This window comes from Myotis lucifugus, unplaced genomic scaffold, assembly GCF_000147115.1.
Source record: "Myotis lucifugus unplaced genomic scaffold, Myoluc2.0 scaffold_283, whole genome shotgun sequence".
NCBI lineage: Eukaryota > Metazoa > Chordata > Mammalia > Chiroptera > Vespertilionidae > Myotis > Myotis lucifugus.
This window is the reverse complement of record NW_005871331.1, coordinates 1,061,038-1,078,721: the sequence shown is the minus strand read 5'-3', so window position 1 is coordinate 1,078,721 and position 17,684 is coordinate 1,061,038. Positions and strand designations below refer to the sequence as shown.

The following is a 17,684-nucleotide window of genomic DNA, read 5'->3' as shown; positions in this document are numbered from 1 at the left end:
AGAAGTAATATAATCATAATATGGTTCTGGCACAATATTCACCAAAAACTTCAGAGGTAAAACTTAATGTGGCCTTTCAATTCACAGCTAAATAATAAATTATTTAATAAATGGTATTGGTATAATTAGCTACCCCTGAAAAATTAATACAATACCAGAATATAGTAAAAATAAAATTCATAATTTGATGTAAAAATAGATGAGTAAAAAAGTTAGAAGAAATTTTTGGAAAATAGGTTGGCTTATCAAAATCAAAAGGCACAAAAGAAAATATGAAAATGTATTACGACGTAAAAATAAATTATAAAAAATAAATAAATAAATAGAAATTGTGTCTGATGACTTGCAGGGATATCCAAAAAGGATGTGAAGTCACACTTTAGGTGAGGGTTTTATCCAAAAATCTATGTGAGAGTTCCAGTGAATCTGACACTGCAAGGTCATGATTTAAGAACACTTCTCTTTTTGAACACATGTAATAACACACACAGACACACACCCACAAACATACACACACAAAAACAGGTAAATATACCTATGGACCAGACAGAGAACAGAAATATAAAATAGTAACAACTTAAAGCACATAGCAGGTAAATGGCTAAAAGTGCCCTCTGTGAGGATCAGAACCATAACTATGTCCAAAGCTTGAAACTTCAACTGCTGGGTTGAAGTTCTTGAACTTAAGAGAGGGAGCCAAAATAAACTCTGGCCAATGCTTGGAGTTATGATTATACAAAGCTTCACACCTAAGGAGGCCTCAGAAATAGGACCTGAGCAAAGGAACCCACTGGTTCAGTGACTGGATATGCAATATGCTTAGTACCACTATTTGACAATAATCCAAAATTGGCTATATAAGACTTGATTCTGAAATGGATGACTTATAAACATCCATTGAAGACATCAGAGAACTTAAAGTGAGTGACAGATCTTCCCACCGAAGATGAACAATTTTGGCATATGATATTTTCATTTCTATTTACCTTTAAGTATTTAAAATATTTTTGTGATTTCTTCTTTGACTTGGTTATTTAAGAATGTTTTGCTTAATTTCCATATACTTGTGAATTCTTCCCTCTCCCTTTTCCTCTCTGATAGATCTCTTCCGTTCCCCGCCCCCCGCCCCCACCTCACCAACATATAACTAAAGGCCTATTTACAGCACTTTCATTACCAATACATCATGTCCAAGTATGAAAAAAAAAGCTACAACACATACTAAAAGGCAAAAAATGTAGTTTGAAGAGGCAGAGCAGGCATCAGAACCAGACTCAATATGGCAAAGATGTTCAATTTAATCAGACCAGGAACTTAAAACAACATGATTAAAATGCTAAGGGCTCTGATGGATACAGTAGACAGCATGTGAGAATACACAGACAATTTAATCAAAGAAATGGAAATTCTAAGAAAGAACAAAACAAACACTAGAGGTAAAAAATGTAACAAAAACGAAGAATGCCACTGATGGGCTTTAGTAGACTGGACACAGCTAAGGAAAGAATCTCTGAGCTTGAGGCTATCTGCACAGACACCTCCAAAAGAAAAAAGCAAAGAGAAAAATATGGAGGAAAAATAACTCAGAAGGGAATACCCAAGACCTATGGGGCAATTATAAAGGTGCAGCAAACGGGTAAAAGGAATTGACAGCCCTCATCACCCACCACTCCTCACCCATGAGCCCCACCACTGATCCCTGCAGACATCAGCAAGGCAATGAAGAGGTTGAGTATCCGGGGAGGGGTTGGAGTAGGGGCACAAGCGGAATGGACAATTTCGCAAACGAGAGGATATCGTAGGTTTCCAGAACAATTTTCCCCAAGACCCTTCGGAGTTTTTTCCTATCACTGTCTCTTTTTCTATGCTATTCACTTCACTTTCCACACTCTTTCCTCACCTTTTATCCAATCCAAATTCTTTTAGGGATCAACTAAAGGCACTTGATTCTCCTGTTGCCCCAGTGTACTCTGATCTCGCTCCCCTCTGAGCTCCTCCAACACCTCTCATCGGTGCCACATGTACAGGGCCATGATCAGCACAGCCCTGGGATGGGCACATGGCATTGAGGGGCAGCCACCACATATTCTCCCCTTATTATCCATGCACAGTGCAGCCAGGGCCCTGTAGCAACTCTAGCTCCGCACAACCTCTAAGTCAACCTCTGTGTGAACCTTCATACCTGCTCCCCAGACTCGGGTTGTGTGACAGGCTGTTCATTGTCTACAGGAGATCGAATATCTTCTTCCTCTGCAAGTGGGGCCAACCAAGTCCGATCGGGCCTAACACTCAAGGGCTTTGGTGCAGGAGTTAGTACACTGGACTCTTCCCAGGTCTCTGGGCCTCTTTTAATCTCTGTGACCAGGGGAATGACGCCTTTGTTCTCTGCAGAAGAGCTTTCTGTCACCTCTTTTTGCTTTGGTAACTTCTGCCTCCTGCATCGTTTGCGACAAAATTGCTGCAGCGTATGTATCACAAAACGGAAAGCCCGGTGGAAACGATCCAGGGCTAACTGGACTTTGGTTTTCCTGGACTCTCCTTCCAAGTTTCCATCCCTCTCTTCATTGCTGAAGGAATTGAGCAGCAAGGCAATGAAGAGGTTGAGTACCTGGGGAGGGGTTGGAGTGGGGGCACAAGCAGAATGGACAATTTAGCAAACGAAAGGACACAGTAGGTTTCCAGTACAATTTTCCCCAAGACCCAAAACCAAGTCAAATGAGATTTCTATGTCCTTCTATTTCTCAAGAAATTTCATCTATAAAATAAATAAAAAGAGAAGAGATTGAGGAGTAATCAAGATAGCAAGATAAGACAAAAGAAAAACTGATGTTAAGGGGCACAAACAGCCAAATCCAGCTTATCTACATATAAGCAATACCTATTGTAGACTCTGGCCAGAGTAAAACAGAACATTTTTACCATGTGGTATAATCAAAAGTATATTCCTTGTGAATCAGCCAGAATCATAATCTTGGACACTTACGTTGGAATTGCCCACCGGGATATGGGCCTGATGTCTAAGATTGCTGTGGGGTCCTCTCCTGCAAAATCTGAGACTTGGTGTACTTTGTGCAGGCTCTTTAGATCCCACTGCCTGAACTGCAGCAAGTACTGGCGCTGAGGCAGAAGGGTCTGAATCAAATCAACAACTCTTCTATTGAAGCACATATCACTTTAAATTCAGATCATCTCCACTGCTCCCTACTTGGGATTTTTGCTTACATTTACACACCCCCAATTCATCACCTTTACCTCCTCAAACTCCTCTGTGGCTCGCACCAACTCAAAAATATACATCCTTCAGGGAGATGTCTGGTGGGTGTGAATGGGTCTAACCAATATTTTTCAGCTTCACCGTGAGAATTTCTAACTCTGGATCTTTGCTCAAGCTCTCCTCTATCTGCTCAGTTCTCCTTGCCTCTTAAATGCCATTCTCAAGTACCATATCTTACACAAATCATCTCTTAATGATCCTTTCCCCACTCCCATTGGTGGTGTCCTGTTTTCCTGAACTTTTATATCACTCTCTGTCTATCTACACTCTCCTTGGGTTCTTAGGATAAACTACCATGTGCAGATACCTAATTATATTTGCACCATAGCCCCAGCTCAGGTGTCCTTGGGTGTCTCCTGTCTCTTCACACCCTCACTGGTAGATGCCTAATTAGCCACTCCATAAATATCTATGTTTCCAACTGCAAGTAACAAACTCAAGTCAGCTTACACAATAAGGAAATGCAATATAACCAGAAGTTTGAAAATAAAACAGGGACCTAGTTATGACAGGTAGACATGTTGTTGCATCTTTTCTCTCTACCTTCCTCAGTGCTGGTTTTGCCTTATCTGGTTCTTCTGGTGGCTGCATGTTTACCGTTCTAACCAGAATCCCTGTCATAAAATGGCCCAGAGGAAGTAAAAATACCATTTGTTCCCTTGTCCCCTTTTCTTCTTCTTTAAGAATAGAAACCTGCCGAAACCGGTTTGGCTCAGTGGATAGAGCGTCGGCCTGCGGACTGAAAGGTCCCAGGTTCGATTCCGGTCAAGGGCATGTACCTGGGTTGCGGGCATATCCCCAGTGGGAGATGTGCAGGAGGCAGCTGATCGATGTTTCTCTCTCATCGATGTTTCTAGCTCTCTATCTCTCTCCCTTCCTCTCTGTAGAAAATCAATAAAATATATTAAAAAAAAAAGCTGTTAAAAAAAAAAAAAAGAATAGAAACCTGCCCTAGCCGGTTTGGATCAGTGGATAAAGCATCGGCCTGCGGACTGAAGGGTCCCAAGTTTGATTCTGGTCAAGGACACATGCCTGGGTTGTGGGCTCGATCCCCAGTAGGGGGCGTGCAGAAGGCAACCCATCAATGATTCTCTTTCATCATTGATGTTTCTATCTATCTGTCCCTCTCCCCTCCTCTCTGAAATCAATGATAGATAGATGATAGATAGATAGATAGATAGATAGATAGATAGATAGATAGATGGATGATAGATATTTTTTTAAAGAATAAGAAACCTTCCTCAGTGGACATCCCTTTACATCATATTGACCAAATTTAGTCACAAACCCCTCCCTCAGCCAATCACTGGCAAAGAGAATATGATGATTATCTTAGAATAATCATCTGGGGTAGAATAGCTATTGGGATATCAGTCAACACAAGCACTATTGTGACAAGGAGGTTTTGTTTCATGCTTATCATACTTGCCTTAAGCCAAATTCAAACACAAATTACTATTTTATATAATATCATAATATTCTGTTTAGAATAAGAATATCACTAGTGAAATGTTGCAAAAGAAGCTAATGTGTTTCTTTAGTTCATGTATTTTCATGTTAAAAAGTCTAAGACACTCACCACGAGTTTTCCTATCACCATGATCAACAAGAAGACAACAATGCACAGGTATTTATTAGCTTCCATCATACATTCCCACATGTTCTCGATCCATTCCCCGCAGAGGATGCGGAACACCACCAGGAAGGAGTGGTAGAAATCCCCCATGTGCCAGCGTCGAAAACATGGGGATGTCGTAGAATCACAGGCTTTTGGATTTTTCTTTAAGCAACTGAAACTAGAGCCAAACAGCTGCATGCCAACTACTGAGAAAATAAAGATCACAATGGCCAGGACCACAGTCAGGTTTCCAAGGGCTCCAACAGAGTGGCCTATGATCTTAATCAGTGTGTTTAAAGTTGGCCAAGATTTGGCTAACTTGAAGACCCTCAGCTGTAGATACAGATAATGAACAAAAAATGGAAGAAAAGCCAGTTAAGGACAAATTCTATCTGTTCAGTCACAAAACAAATGACATGGTCTCAAGCCACAGCATTTATGACTTTCAAAAATCTTTTCAAAACCAAGCCATACTAAACATTGCCACCAACTCCATATCCCAATCTGATACTCACCTGTATCTACTTTTGGTTTTAAAAATGAAAATATTTTGTTCTAGTTATTTTTAAACGATAAAGACTTTGGGGGCATGATGATGGAACTGAGCATACATGCTTGTTATATAAAATATGTATCATAGCCGAAACCGGTTTGGCTCAGTGGATAGAGCGTCGGCCTGCGGACTGAAAGGTCTCAGGTTCGATTCCGGTCAAGGGCATGTACCTGGGTGCGGGCACATCCCCAGTAGGAGATGTGCAGGAGGCAGCTGATTGATGTTTCTCTCTCATCGATGTTTCTAACTCTCTATCTCTCTCCCTTCCTCTCTGTAAGAAATCAATAAAATATATTTAAAAAAAATATGTATCATAGGCAAAAAACTCAGGCCTGAGGATCATATCCATCCCATTGCCTGTTTTGTATGGCCTGAGAGATAAGGACATTTTCTACATGTTTAAATGGTTGGAAAATAATCAAAAGAAGGATACTTTTATGACACATAAAAATTATATGAAGTTCAAATTTCCATATTTGTACAGTTTTATTGGAACGCAGCCGCCTCCATTCATTCTCAAACATTTAGGACTACATTTGTGTTACAATGACAAAGCTGAATGGTTTTCACAGAGACCACATGACCTGTAAGGCCTGTAAGGCCAACGATATTTACCATTTGGCCTTTTGAAGAACAAGTTTGCTAACTCCTGCACTATATCGTTCAGAACACAAGTCTGAATCTATACGTTATGACAATGATGAATGTCATATGATGTTTTTACTCAGGAGAACACAGGCAATTGGTTACTCAAACACACACTTTTTTCCAAAGAGGATTTTCCTCCATGAAACCTTACAGATATGTTAGAGACAATAACCTTGGAGAAAACACAGCAACTAGTTTCATAAGTTATTTTTTATATTAACTTTCAATATAAACTGTGGTTTAAGTCCAAAGTACACTCTTGTTAGGTATCAACTATCTGGGGGTGGAAATACTGCAGGTCGGGAAGTCTTATGTCCCAAGAGAATGTCTTATGTCCCACCACCGTCTGCTCAGAGTGGAGCTGGGAGAAACTGTATCTCATATGCGGACAACACCAGAGTTCCTCGCTAAGTGTGTGGATGTAATAAGCCTAAACAATAGTAAAAACAAATGCAATTTTGCTCACCTGAGCCCCCATGCAACTTTAGCAGAGCAGCCTAATAATGCCCGGCTTTGAGCAGTGTGCTCTCCCGATATATCCCAAGTATCAAATGTACACTTACTTAGGTGGCAAAATCAAATGTCTCACTCTAGAGCAGCGGTTCTCAACCTGTGGGTCGCGACCCCTTTGGGGGTCGAACGACCCTTTCACAGGGGTCGCCTAAGACCATCGGAAAACACATATATAATTACATATTGGTTTTGTGATTAATCACTATGCTTTAATTATGTTCAATTTGTAACAATGAAATTGGGGGTCACCACCACATGAGGAACTGTATTAAAGGGTCGTGGCATTAGGAAGGTTGAGAACCACTGCTCTAGAGGCTTAGAAATCCTATCCATGCCAAATTAACCTTTGAGAGAGGACAAAAGGCCACCTTTTATGGTTCCCTATTTCCCGCTCAGATGTGATTTCTCTATAGATTTCTATCCGACCTCTTGTGGGCTTGGTCATACTCTACTTTGCTTCATGGCCATTTCTGGGCCTGTCTTGTATCATCCCTAGACTATAGCTCCTTGAAGACAGTGCTTTCCTCATCTCTGAGCATTCCCTGTGTCAGTTAACATTAGGTACTCTGCTAAGGTTGCCAGGATGCCTCCAATGGCTGTGACATGTGGAATGTGGCACTGGCAGCCCTGAGGAGGGACTTGGGAGAAAGCGCCTGCCACCAGCAGTGCCCATCCCCTTCCTGGGCTCTGGGGTCTAAACCCACTTGGTGAGCCCTGAAGTGAGGATGCCTGGCTCAGAGCTCCGTGGAGGAAGAGATCACTGGGGTGACAAAGGGCAGAGTCCTGACACCATAAGACACATTTTGCAACTGGTTGCCTAAAGGCTCATCTTGGAAGGGTGGAGGGGAGAGTAGGGGTTCAGCCGAGAGAAGGCCCCTGGGACTCCCAAGGGCATTTATTAAAGACCTGAGTAGGAAGAGTAGTACATTTTGGGTTCTCTAATTAACGTAAGATGAACTCGTTAATCCAAATTAGCCACTGAACTCACTGAAGACTCTTTTCAATCCTGGCTGCTATTCAGCAAAATAAGAAAGTAAATATCTTACCACTCTGAAGGAACGGAAAACTGGCAAACTTTGCGGCATCATCACATCTATAAAACTCAGAAGAGCAACAATGCTGTCAAAAATGTTCCAGCCTCGGCGAAAGTAGTGGTAGGGATCAAGCGCGATGATTTTTAGGCACATTTCTGCTATAAAAATGCCAGTGAAAACCTACATTGAGACAAAGAAAAGTGGGAAAAGGAAGCCACCTCTTTTTGCACACACACGTTAAGAATGGTTCCAGGGAATTACAGGAGTTACAGAGAAATATAATGCATTCTCCTGGTTGCACAGTATTCCCTAAAATCCACGGAAAAGAAATATTTAACTGCTATAGCATGAACCTTACTCTACCTTTGCTCTCTCTCCACCCCCTTCCCTGGTGCCCAGTTCAATGTTACCAAGCTCGCAGACATCTCAGGATGGAGGAAAAGTATTTCTCATTCTGTTGAAATTAAAGCAAAGCTGGCTTCTTGGTAGATGGCAGAATGAAAGGAAGTATCAATTAATTCTGCTAAATTCTTTAAAAATACCAAAGGGTAAGAACTCCAAAAAGGGGAACTACACAACACCTCTACGAATTAAAGAAAAATACCCTCCATAAACCAGAACCCAGGAGGAGCTCACCTAGCCACTCAATCTTAGTACCTTGATCAGAAAAAAAGTTAAAAGGGGCCCAGAACAGAGAACTGAAAAACATTACTAGGGACAGAAAAGTATCTTTGAGCAACTCACAGGATAAACCTTAGATTGATTATAGTTGAAAGGAGGATTGGTGAGTTGGAATATAACCCTAAAAACTCACTCAGAATGCAGGGCTCTTCATTCCAGAACAAAATATCAAAGAATTAAAAGGAGAGGTAACAGTTCTTTAAAAGTGCTAAATTATAGCACCATAGGGAAAAATAATTTTTGCCTTGTTTTTGATAATCAGGTAAATACAGGCTTAAGAAACTTGCACAATGTTGAATAAGTAGTAGCTAAATTCAAAACTATCTTTCAGAAGATAATCAAAGCATATCCTCATAGCAAACAGCACATTCTCCTTCACACACACACACACACACACACACACACACACAGAAATAAAAAGGAGAAAAACAACAGTATGAAAATGATAAGGTAATATAAAAAGGGTCAAAGTCTTTAAAAATGCTGTCAGTTATAAGACTCTCTCCTCTACAATTCTGGGAAAAAACAACTACCCATTATTGATTGATTCTCCCTATTAAAAGTAACATGATCTGTTTCTTATAAATAATTACTTATGATTTATTTTTTAAATCCCTAAAATAAAATGACATAAGTTAAAAGGATAGGAAAAGATAAATCCATAATAGGCAAATAAAAAGAAATCAAGGGTGGCAAATAAAATTCAAAGCTTATATCTATCTTTTCCCTTTAAATATTGCTGTCTACCCTGCCCAATGCCACACCCAGTACCTAAAGGCAGGCAGTGTTGCCTGTTCTAGTTCACTGTGCTGTCCCCTTTTGACACGCTCCTCTTCCTCCTGTCACCTTCCGGCTTTACCGGTAGGTGACTAGCCCTACAGTCTCCCTGATGCCTTGGGACCATTGGTTTTGCAGTCCAATTCCACTGCTATGGATGGCCTCTTGGGAGCCTAATGTACTCCCCTGATTCGAGCACTCCTGGAGCCTAGAGAGTCCATTTCCAAGTCCAGTCCTATAAGTCCACCCATCAGAGAAGGGAGGTTTGGATGTGTTCTTTGGAACTCAAGGCTCCCATGCCTCCCCTCCATCAGCAACATAGGGACATAATAGATGGGTGGCTGCCACCTTTGTATTGTGTGTCTAGGGCATGGTGCACATGGAATGGAAGCACAGGCTAGGTGCCCAGCGCTACAAGTTTCTTATCAGTTTTCAGGAGTTGGGGTGCAGGTGCTGCCTGTGTCCTCAGACACCAACAACATCCCTGTGCTTCTTTCTGCCTCTGGAGAGAGTGAAGAAGAAGTGATTTAATGAGCCAGCTTCTGACTGGAAAATGCAGCTTCATCTCAACATCCAGGATGCCTTGCCAGTGGGAAATCTGAGAGGGGGCTTTTGTCACTTCCCACAGTTGGACCGGCTGATAAAGTGGTGGACAGACCACCTTTGCAATTGCAAAGCCCTGTCCAGGGGGGTGACTCTGGGTTCTTTGGGCATTCTCTGGAACTTATCCAATAACTCCAGCCACCAGGAGGAGGTGCTGAAAGATGGGTCTTCCGACTGTTGAGGTAGGAAGCATGGCCATGAAGGTACAGCATTCAGCTTCCAAGTGAAACAATACCATCAGCCCATTTTTGGAGTACCTGAGCAGGAAAGAGCTGAATACACTAGCCTGGAACCCAGAAGACCTCACCTGTCAGAAGGTATAGTGTGTGTTAGGTTTATCATGTAGCATGGAATTGAATGCGATTCATGCACACCCACAGGGCATTTCTTCTGAAAGGCAGTATGGGGAAAGGAACTTAGACACAGACTGTCTTTAAGTCTGACCTTGCACTGTAGTCTCACTGGAGCCCTGGTCCTCCTGGGAGGAATGTGGGACTAAGGGTGAGAGGTACCCATCTCCAGTTCTACCCCATCCTAAACTCGATGCATAGAAGTAGCTCTGTGGATCAACTTCTGATTCAATAGGTACAGTGGGTTCTCATCAATGTAAAAAAAAGAATTAAAAATACATGCATACATATATACATACATACATACTGCCTGGAAACACTCAGCAATGCTAAATAATGATTATCTTTGCTAGTAGAACCATTGGAAATGACTTTCTTTATATTTCTTTTGTTTGTATTTTCCCTTATATTTAAAATTTTAAAAAGCATGTATTGATTTTTAAATTAGAAAAATAAAATAACGCTTCAAGAAGAAAGGACTAGACATTTTGGTAAGATTTTTAGCCTATTAACTCATGAGCTAATTAGGTTAGAACATTCAATGAGTAATTATTTGTTATTTATGATATTTGGAAGACTAAATTTCCTTTGGGGAAAAATGCCTTCTGCAGGAATTATGCAGTACACTCTCTTATCTCAGTTTACCCAATCTAACTAAGACTAGATCCATCCGAATGGAAACATATGAAACCCTACCCCCACCCCACCCCTCCAGCTCCAGACACCTCCTTCCCAGAAAGCAAATCCAGGCCCTGACTCATCTTTCCAGGGGAATAACACCTAGTAATGGCAATCACATTATTTTGTGACAAATGATGTCATCGGTATCACCAGGGACCATGGTACTCATTACAAAGGGCCTCTGGATATAGTTAATGTTTTCTTAATGATCCCAAATGGTTGACATTTTAAGATGTTTACTTGCTTCTGGCTTACCACTGAGTGATTCTTTAGTCATCTACTGGATGACTAAAAAGACACTTTAATATACTAGAGGGTCAACACAGAGCCCATGGGAAATTACTGAACTGGGTAAATGCAAAATCCTAAAAGTCATCCTTTCACTCTACTCCACATAAGAGTACCAAAGACCTAGGTTAGGTTGGGCCACTTACAAAATGTTTGACTTTGAAAGAGAGAATTCAAAGTCTGAAATGTGTTTTATATTGTAAAAAACCTAAAGTTACCGAATTTCCTGTTTGCAACATAAACTCAAAATTCTCGTTCATGTTGTGATGCTCCATGGCCAAGAAGAGAGTGTTGATTATGATGCAGATGGTGATGACCAGCTCAGTAAACGGGTCGGTCATCACGGTTCTCAAGACCTTCTTAAAGCGTAGCCACTGGGGACTACAGTTCCAGATGAGGTATTTGGATGCCAGATTTTTCCCACATGGGAGGCAAGGCTCCTGGGATTTTTCTTGTTCTGGAGAAGGAGAATGAAAGAGCAGTTGAGGAGTGATCTCTGAACTGGTTTGGCTGCTTTTTGTATTCCTTCCTCCCTCTTCCCCAGGGTCTCTTGTGACCAGCCAAGAAGGGCCCTGACTGGTGTAGCCAGAAAGGTTTTCCACATACAACTTGCTTGTGGTATAATCAAGTATATCAAGTCTTTATGCTTGTATACAAGTCATTATATTGTGAACCCCTGGGAGAGAGAGACACAAGCCCATGCTATGTTCACTCGAGGCAGACCATGCTGACAGCTGTAACAGGGGCACAAGAGCTTTCAGGGCTCAGGGGCAGGAGAGATATTCAGACAGGAGCACCTTTACTCAGAGACAAGCAGCACTCTATAATCTGGTTGAGTTCAGGTCTGAAAGCAGCTGTAGTTCTGATTTTCCTGGAACCATTTCAGAGACTCATGCAGGCCAAATGAGGTGATTCAATAGGCACAACAGTGCTAAGTGATCCATTTGACCCTCTCCTTACAGTGACTTGAGTCCTGTCCTTGAACACCAACCCTTTAGTTGGTCCTTATTACCTGCTGTTAACCAGGTCCATCAGATGGATCCAGCCTGCTTACACAGGTCTCCTATGTCCATGCCACATTCCTAACTCTAACTTCAATGACAACTGCCACCTACTAGAAATTTCTATGTCTTCTCTTCTAGGCTGCGTATCATTGTCACTGAGACCTCCTGTGACTGCCTCACCCAATCAAGAGATTCTGTGTGTGCTCCTGTCCTATCCAAGTGCCAACTCAGGGTGGGCCTCCAGGGAAGACCCCTTCTTCCAAACCACTTTGCTCACATGCTCCAAAAAGGCACAGGAAATCACTCTTTGCAAGAAGTATGTGGGTTGCAGAGGGCTTTGGGGGGGTGGGGGAGGGGAGGAGAACGCCGAAGGATATGATTGAAGTTAGGCTCTCCCTTGGGCTAGGAAGCAGAACTTACCCTGCATGGTGATGGTGAGGATGCTAACAGCACTCAGCGCCCTCTGCCTTTGAAAGGGGTCTCTGTGCTCCTCACAGAAATCCACTGACAGGTTCTGAGACAGTCGTTTGGTTTGCTCTAGGAGGTATGGCTATAAAAAAAGGACATGGTGGCCCTTCTAAGGGAAGAGGCCACCTCTCTTCAAAACTTCACAAACTACTGAGTTTCAATGCCACATACAACAAAGATGTTCAATATTTTACATAGGTTGATTCATTTCCAGATGATGACAGATGTTCAGTTCTCTTATTTCATATATAATAAATAAGAGAAATATGGTTTGACCACTCATGTTTCTTATGGGAGCACATATCTATAGGCCTATCTATAGAAATTTTTTTTCTCTGTGATTTATTCATTGTCAACAAAAAGCAAACAAAAATTTACAAAAACTAATCAACATACCAATGATTGCTGGCAACCCATCAAAAGCTAAGAATGGGAAGGAGGAATTTGCCTTAGACGCTCCAGAGGAAGTTTGGTCCTACCAACAACTTTATTTTGGATTTCAAACTCAAAGAATTATATAATAATAAACATCTGCTGTGTTTTTTTCAAGCAAAACAAAAAAAAACAATAATGAACAGTGATTCAGGGTATGAAAGCAATAAAAAATCTAATTTGGAAACAATGCTTGAGAGGGAGAGATAAATTTAGAAAGGTGGATTGGAGCCAGACAGTGAAGTGCCTTAAATGCTACATAAATAGATTTGGAAATAGTAGCTGAAGAGAACAATCAAATATCACAAGATCTATGTACTGATCCTCAAGCACTCTCTCAGGCTGTGCTCAAGAGCTTACTTACCTATAATTCTAAATTCTCTGGAGATTAAAGAACATAAACCTTCAGCTATCCAGGAACCTCGAGCATCCATAATGACTTATTTCCCAAAAGTTCTGACCAACCAGAACCCCAGAGGGAACTATTCCTCTGTGATCACCTGTTCAAAAGGCAACCTGTAATCTTTATATAGCTATCTCCTGTTCTAATTAAAGGGCAAAGATACTTTATATTAGGTGTCTGGGTCTTCGTCTTTGTGGAACAAGGAGAAACTTTCAAAATACTAAAAAAGTATTTGCAGATCTAGCCAGTTTGGCTCAGTGGATAAAGTATTGGCCTGCAGACCAAAGCTCTCAGGTTTGATTCTGGTCAAGGGCATGTACCTAGATTGCAGTCTCCTCCCCAGCCCGGGCCCTGGTCGAGGCTCGTGCAGGAGGCAACCAATCAAAGTGTTTCTCTCACATTGATATTTCTCTCTGTCTTTCCCTCTCTCTCTTCTACTCTCTCTAAAAATCAATGGAAAAATATTCTCCGGTGAGGACTTTTTTTAAAAGAAGTATTTGTAGTCTCTTCCATATGCTGTGTTCTGACAGGAAAGAAGCCTCTATACTCTGTCACTCCATCAGAGAACTATTCACAGCAGTAGATGATATCTGTCCATCTACTTCTGCAAAGGCCCCTCAACTCCCTCCCCCCAACACTCCCAGATCCTCAGGCATGCACACACACCTGCTGCCCACATCCTCTCCCTCCCATCCCAGCAAAGTGGCTCTATTCATTAGTCCATGACCTTATCCTCAACATTTTCCCTGTTTCTGACTCCTTTGTCCACAAGTAAGACATGTTTCAACATCTCCCACCTTAATGATAAAAATAGCTTTTTACTAGTATTTTCTATTGCACATTCCCCAGTAACTTCATTTCTGTGTATCCAATTGGCTTCTCTGCTTGGATGATCCATAAGTACATCAAACTTGACAGTCCAAAACTGAACTTGCTATCTTCAACATCCTCAGGACAAGTTCCTTTCCTGTCTCCGTAAATTACCCTCCATCAAGTCAACCACCAAAGCTATAAACTGGGCATCATCCCTACCCTCTATATCTAGTCAACTGCCAAATTTTGCCTTCTGCAGATCACTGTACTCTGTTAATCTGTTCATCTCTCTTCATCATCCTCCCTGCTCTCACCATAGTTTAAGCCACTGTCATTGGGTTGGTTATCTGAAGCAGATGCTGTTGTTGGCCTCATCCATATGTCCTTGGGCCTTACCTGAAGGCTTTCTCTTGTTACCTGAACCCCCTCTGCCCTACTACACAGCAAGTTAGAAATACAGAAAAATGATAGTCTTTTCACCCTAGCAGTCTTTAACCAATGATGGACCAAAGTTGGTGTATACATATCCTATCGCCCCCACTCTAGGGAAGTTAAACTACAAGTATCGTCAGTGGCACATGGCTTGATATTGCACTTCCTTTGGCTACCCTCTCTTCCATGTATTGCTTCTCTCCTCCCCTCTTAGTGCTTCCTGGGATCACTTTCTAAGTAATCTACTTGCACTCTAATGTCTCAGGGTTTGCTTGGGAGGGAACACTGTTCTCCCACAGCAATCATCACGTCAGTCATCACATTGAACGGCAACTGCCTCCTTTTTAGTGTATCTTCATCATTAGTTGTTTGTCTTATATATCTCATGTATCCCTATCACCGACCCCAGTGCCATGCAGATAGTAAACACTGTCAACATTTTAAGTAGATATTTGGAAATAATGGGTAACTGAATAGACACACGGGTGAAGGAAAGTGTATGCAAATGGAGGAGTGGATAAATGAGTAAATAAATGAATGAATCCTTGCAATTAGATTGACAACTTGACCCATCATTAATTCCTTGACCAACACTTACCTTTTTGGGGGAATCTTCGTCAGAATCTGATCCTAGAACCTGTTCTTTCCCAGGCTCTCTGAAAAAGAAGGACTTCCTTTTCTTATTACCAAATAGCTTTCTCTTCTTTGGGGAAAAAGATGATGCTTCAAGGGAATTAAGCGAACTTCTGTCAATTCCCATGGCAACCAGAGCCTTAGAAAAGGAACAAACGTAATTAATAAACAGGTTATACCTCCCTATGAAACACTACAAATGACCTCAACCTTTGTGAGCACTCTCTCCCTGTTTCGGCAGCGCTGTGCCATGCAGATTGCCCATCACCTAATTGGAATATTCTAGCTTTGTCATTATTTATCTGGGGAACACGTCCTGTTTGTCCAAAGAGATTGCAGCTCTCAAAGGCAGAGTAGACTCTTTCATATCTCTATATCACTAACCCTTAGCACAGTGTCCAGTATGTGCCAGGAAGTCGATAAATGTATGTGCCTATGATGCAGATATTAAGGACATACAATAGGTTTCCCCCTGAGATATATCTATGGAAGGTGAGGAGTATAAAAAATGGTCCCTGCCCTGAAAATCTTAGAATTGAACTGGAAAAATCTAAAGATACCAGCAAAGCAATGAGAATGGCCTATCTATGTGACAGAAATTTTAAGAAGGGAGAGATGATTATGCCTGTTGTCTCTAGAGCCACCATTATTGACTTCCCAGACTCTCTCAAGCAAGGCCCTGAACATAAACATCTCCAGATTCTCACAATAAAATCTAGAGCAGAACCTGGAGTCTCTATCTCTATCTCTATCTGTATCTCTATTTGTATCTCTATCTCTATCTCTATCTCTATCTCTATCTCTATCTCTATCTCTATCTCTGTCTACCTCTTCTAGCCAGCAATTTGCAATCTGTCCTAGAAGATTCAGGTTTCAGAATCTAAACCAAGGGTTCCCTGTTCCCAAGAGCCCTGTGCCTAGACATCTTAGTGAGAGATAGCAGCAGAGCCAGTCTGCAAGGGGTTTAAATTCTCAGAAAAGCAGTATGTCGAGTGCTGTGATCAGGTCTCATACAGCAGCCTGAGCCTCAGGTCCCATGGCCCCGGGAGTCCCCCTAAGTAGAGCCCACAGTCTGACCCCATAAGCCCCTACCTCCTTTTCCTCTCTTAACAGTTGCTGAGCTTCCTGGAACATCTTCTCCTTGGCCTCCGTCTCAGCAGTTACGTTCCTGTTCTGTTCCTCATAAGCCATGGTGACAACAGCCAGGGTTAAGTTAATCAGGTAGAAAGAGCCCAGGAAGATGACCACCACAAAGAAGAAGACTGCAAAGGGCCCCGAGGTACGCAAGGTCTGCAAGGGACAGAGCACACGCTGGCATCTGAAGCCCCCTTCCACATAGCGGTGACCATCATTTCAAGTAGAAATTATACAGTACCAATTGGTCTTCCCCAGCAGTAGTTGGCGCCCACAGCCTCATCTACAGCCTCCCCAGTTACCCAGGGACTCCTGATACCCTATCTCTCAAGGAGAAGATGCCATCCATCCATTCCCATGGAAGTCTCAGTGAATTTCCTATGAATTTCTCAAAGGATTTGCATTTTAAAATTAAGGAGGCAAGAACGACAGCAATGCTTCATGGAAACTGAAGCACTAGTGGTGGAACTTCAGGCAGGAGGGGATATGGAGAACTGTCATATTTCTAGGAAGAGAAAGGTGTGTGCACTATTCTTTCATATATCATGTTTATCATTTTTATGTTCCTAATCTACACTAATAAAAGAGAAACATGGTAATTAGCGTACGACCACTACCCTTTTCATTGGCTAATCAGTGAGTATATGCAAATTAACTGTCAGCCAAGATGGCGGTCGGCAGCCAGGCAGCTGGAAGCGAACATGAGGCTTGCTTGCTGCAGTGAAGGAGGACTCCAATGTTCCCCGCCTGCGCTGCCGGCCTCTGAGCTGGCAGTTTGAAACTTTGTAACAAATATAGAAGCTAAACAAAACTGCAGGGATCTCAGAGCTGGAGTTATACATTGTTTCGATTATAGAACGCAAACAAACCAGCAGAGGAAGCCTCAGAGCTAGAGCCAGAGCTAAAGCTGGCCCAGAATAAAAAAAAAAAAAAAAAGAAAAAAAGGAGCGGTTGGGAGCTTCAGTCAATCGCCAGCCTTAAGGCAGTCCTCAGCCCCTCACCCAGACTGGCCAGGCACCCCAGTGGGGACCCCCACCCTGAAGGGTGTGTGACCAGCTGCAAACAGCCATCATCCCCTCATCCAGGCTGGCCAGGCACCCCAGTGGGGACCCCCACCCTGATCCAGGACACCCTTCAGGGCAAACCAGCCTGCCCCCAGGCCTCTATCCTAATATAGTAAAAGGGTAATATGCCTCCCAGCACCGGGATCAGCGGAGCAGCGAGGCCTCCTGGCACCGGATCAGCGTGACAGGGGGCAGCGCCCAAACCCCCTGATCGCCCTGCGGCTCTGTGTGTGACAGGGTGCGGCGTCCCAACCCCCTGATCGGCCCTGCTCTGTGTGTGA

General features: G+C 42.4%; 1 protein-coding gene across 2 annotated transcripts in view; it reads right to left on the bottom strand.

Annotated features, from left to right (window-relative positions):
* SCN11A (sodium voltage-gated channel alpha subunit 11) overlaps positions 1–17,684 on the bottom strand; it is an 87,809-nt gene that overhangs the window by 22,504 nt on the left and 47,621 nt on the right. For both annotated transcript variants that reach the window (XM_023763401.1, XM_023763400.1), the window contains 7 exons: positions 16,298–16,495; positions 15,171–15,344; positions 12,445–12,574; positions 11,239–11,477; positions 7,653–7,820; positions 4,854–5,225; positions 2,183–2,608 (listed from right to left, as the gene is read on the bottom strand). In XM_023763401.1, the coding sequence (XP_023619169.1) occupies positions 2,183–2,608; positions 4,854–5,225; positions 7,653–7,820; positions 11,239–11,477; positions 12,445–12,574; positions 15,171–15,344; positions 16,298–16,495 (1,707 nt within the window). The remainder of the gene's footprint in view (positions 1–2,182; positions 2,609–4,853; positions 5,226–7,652; positions 7,821–11,238; positions 11,478–12,444; positions 12,575–15,170; positions 15,345–16,297; positions 16,496–17,684) is intronic.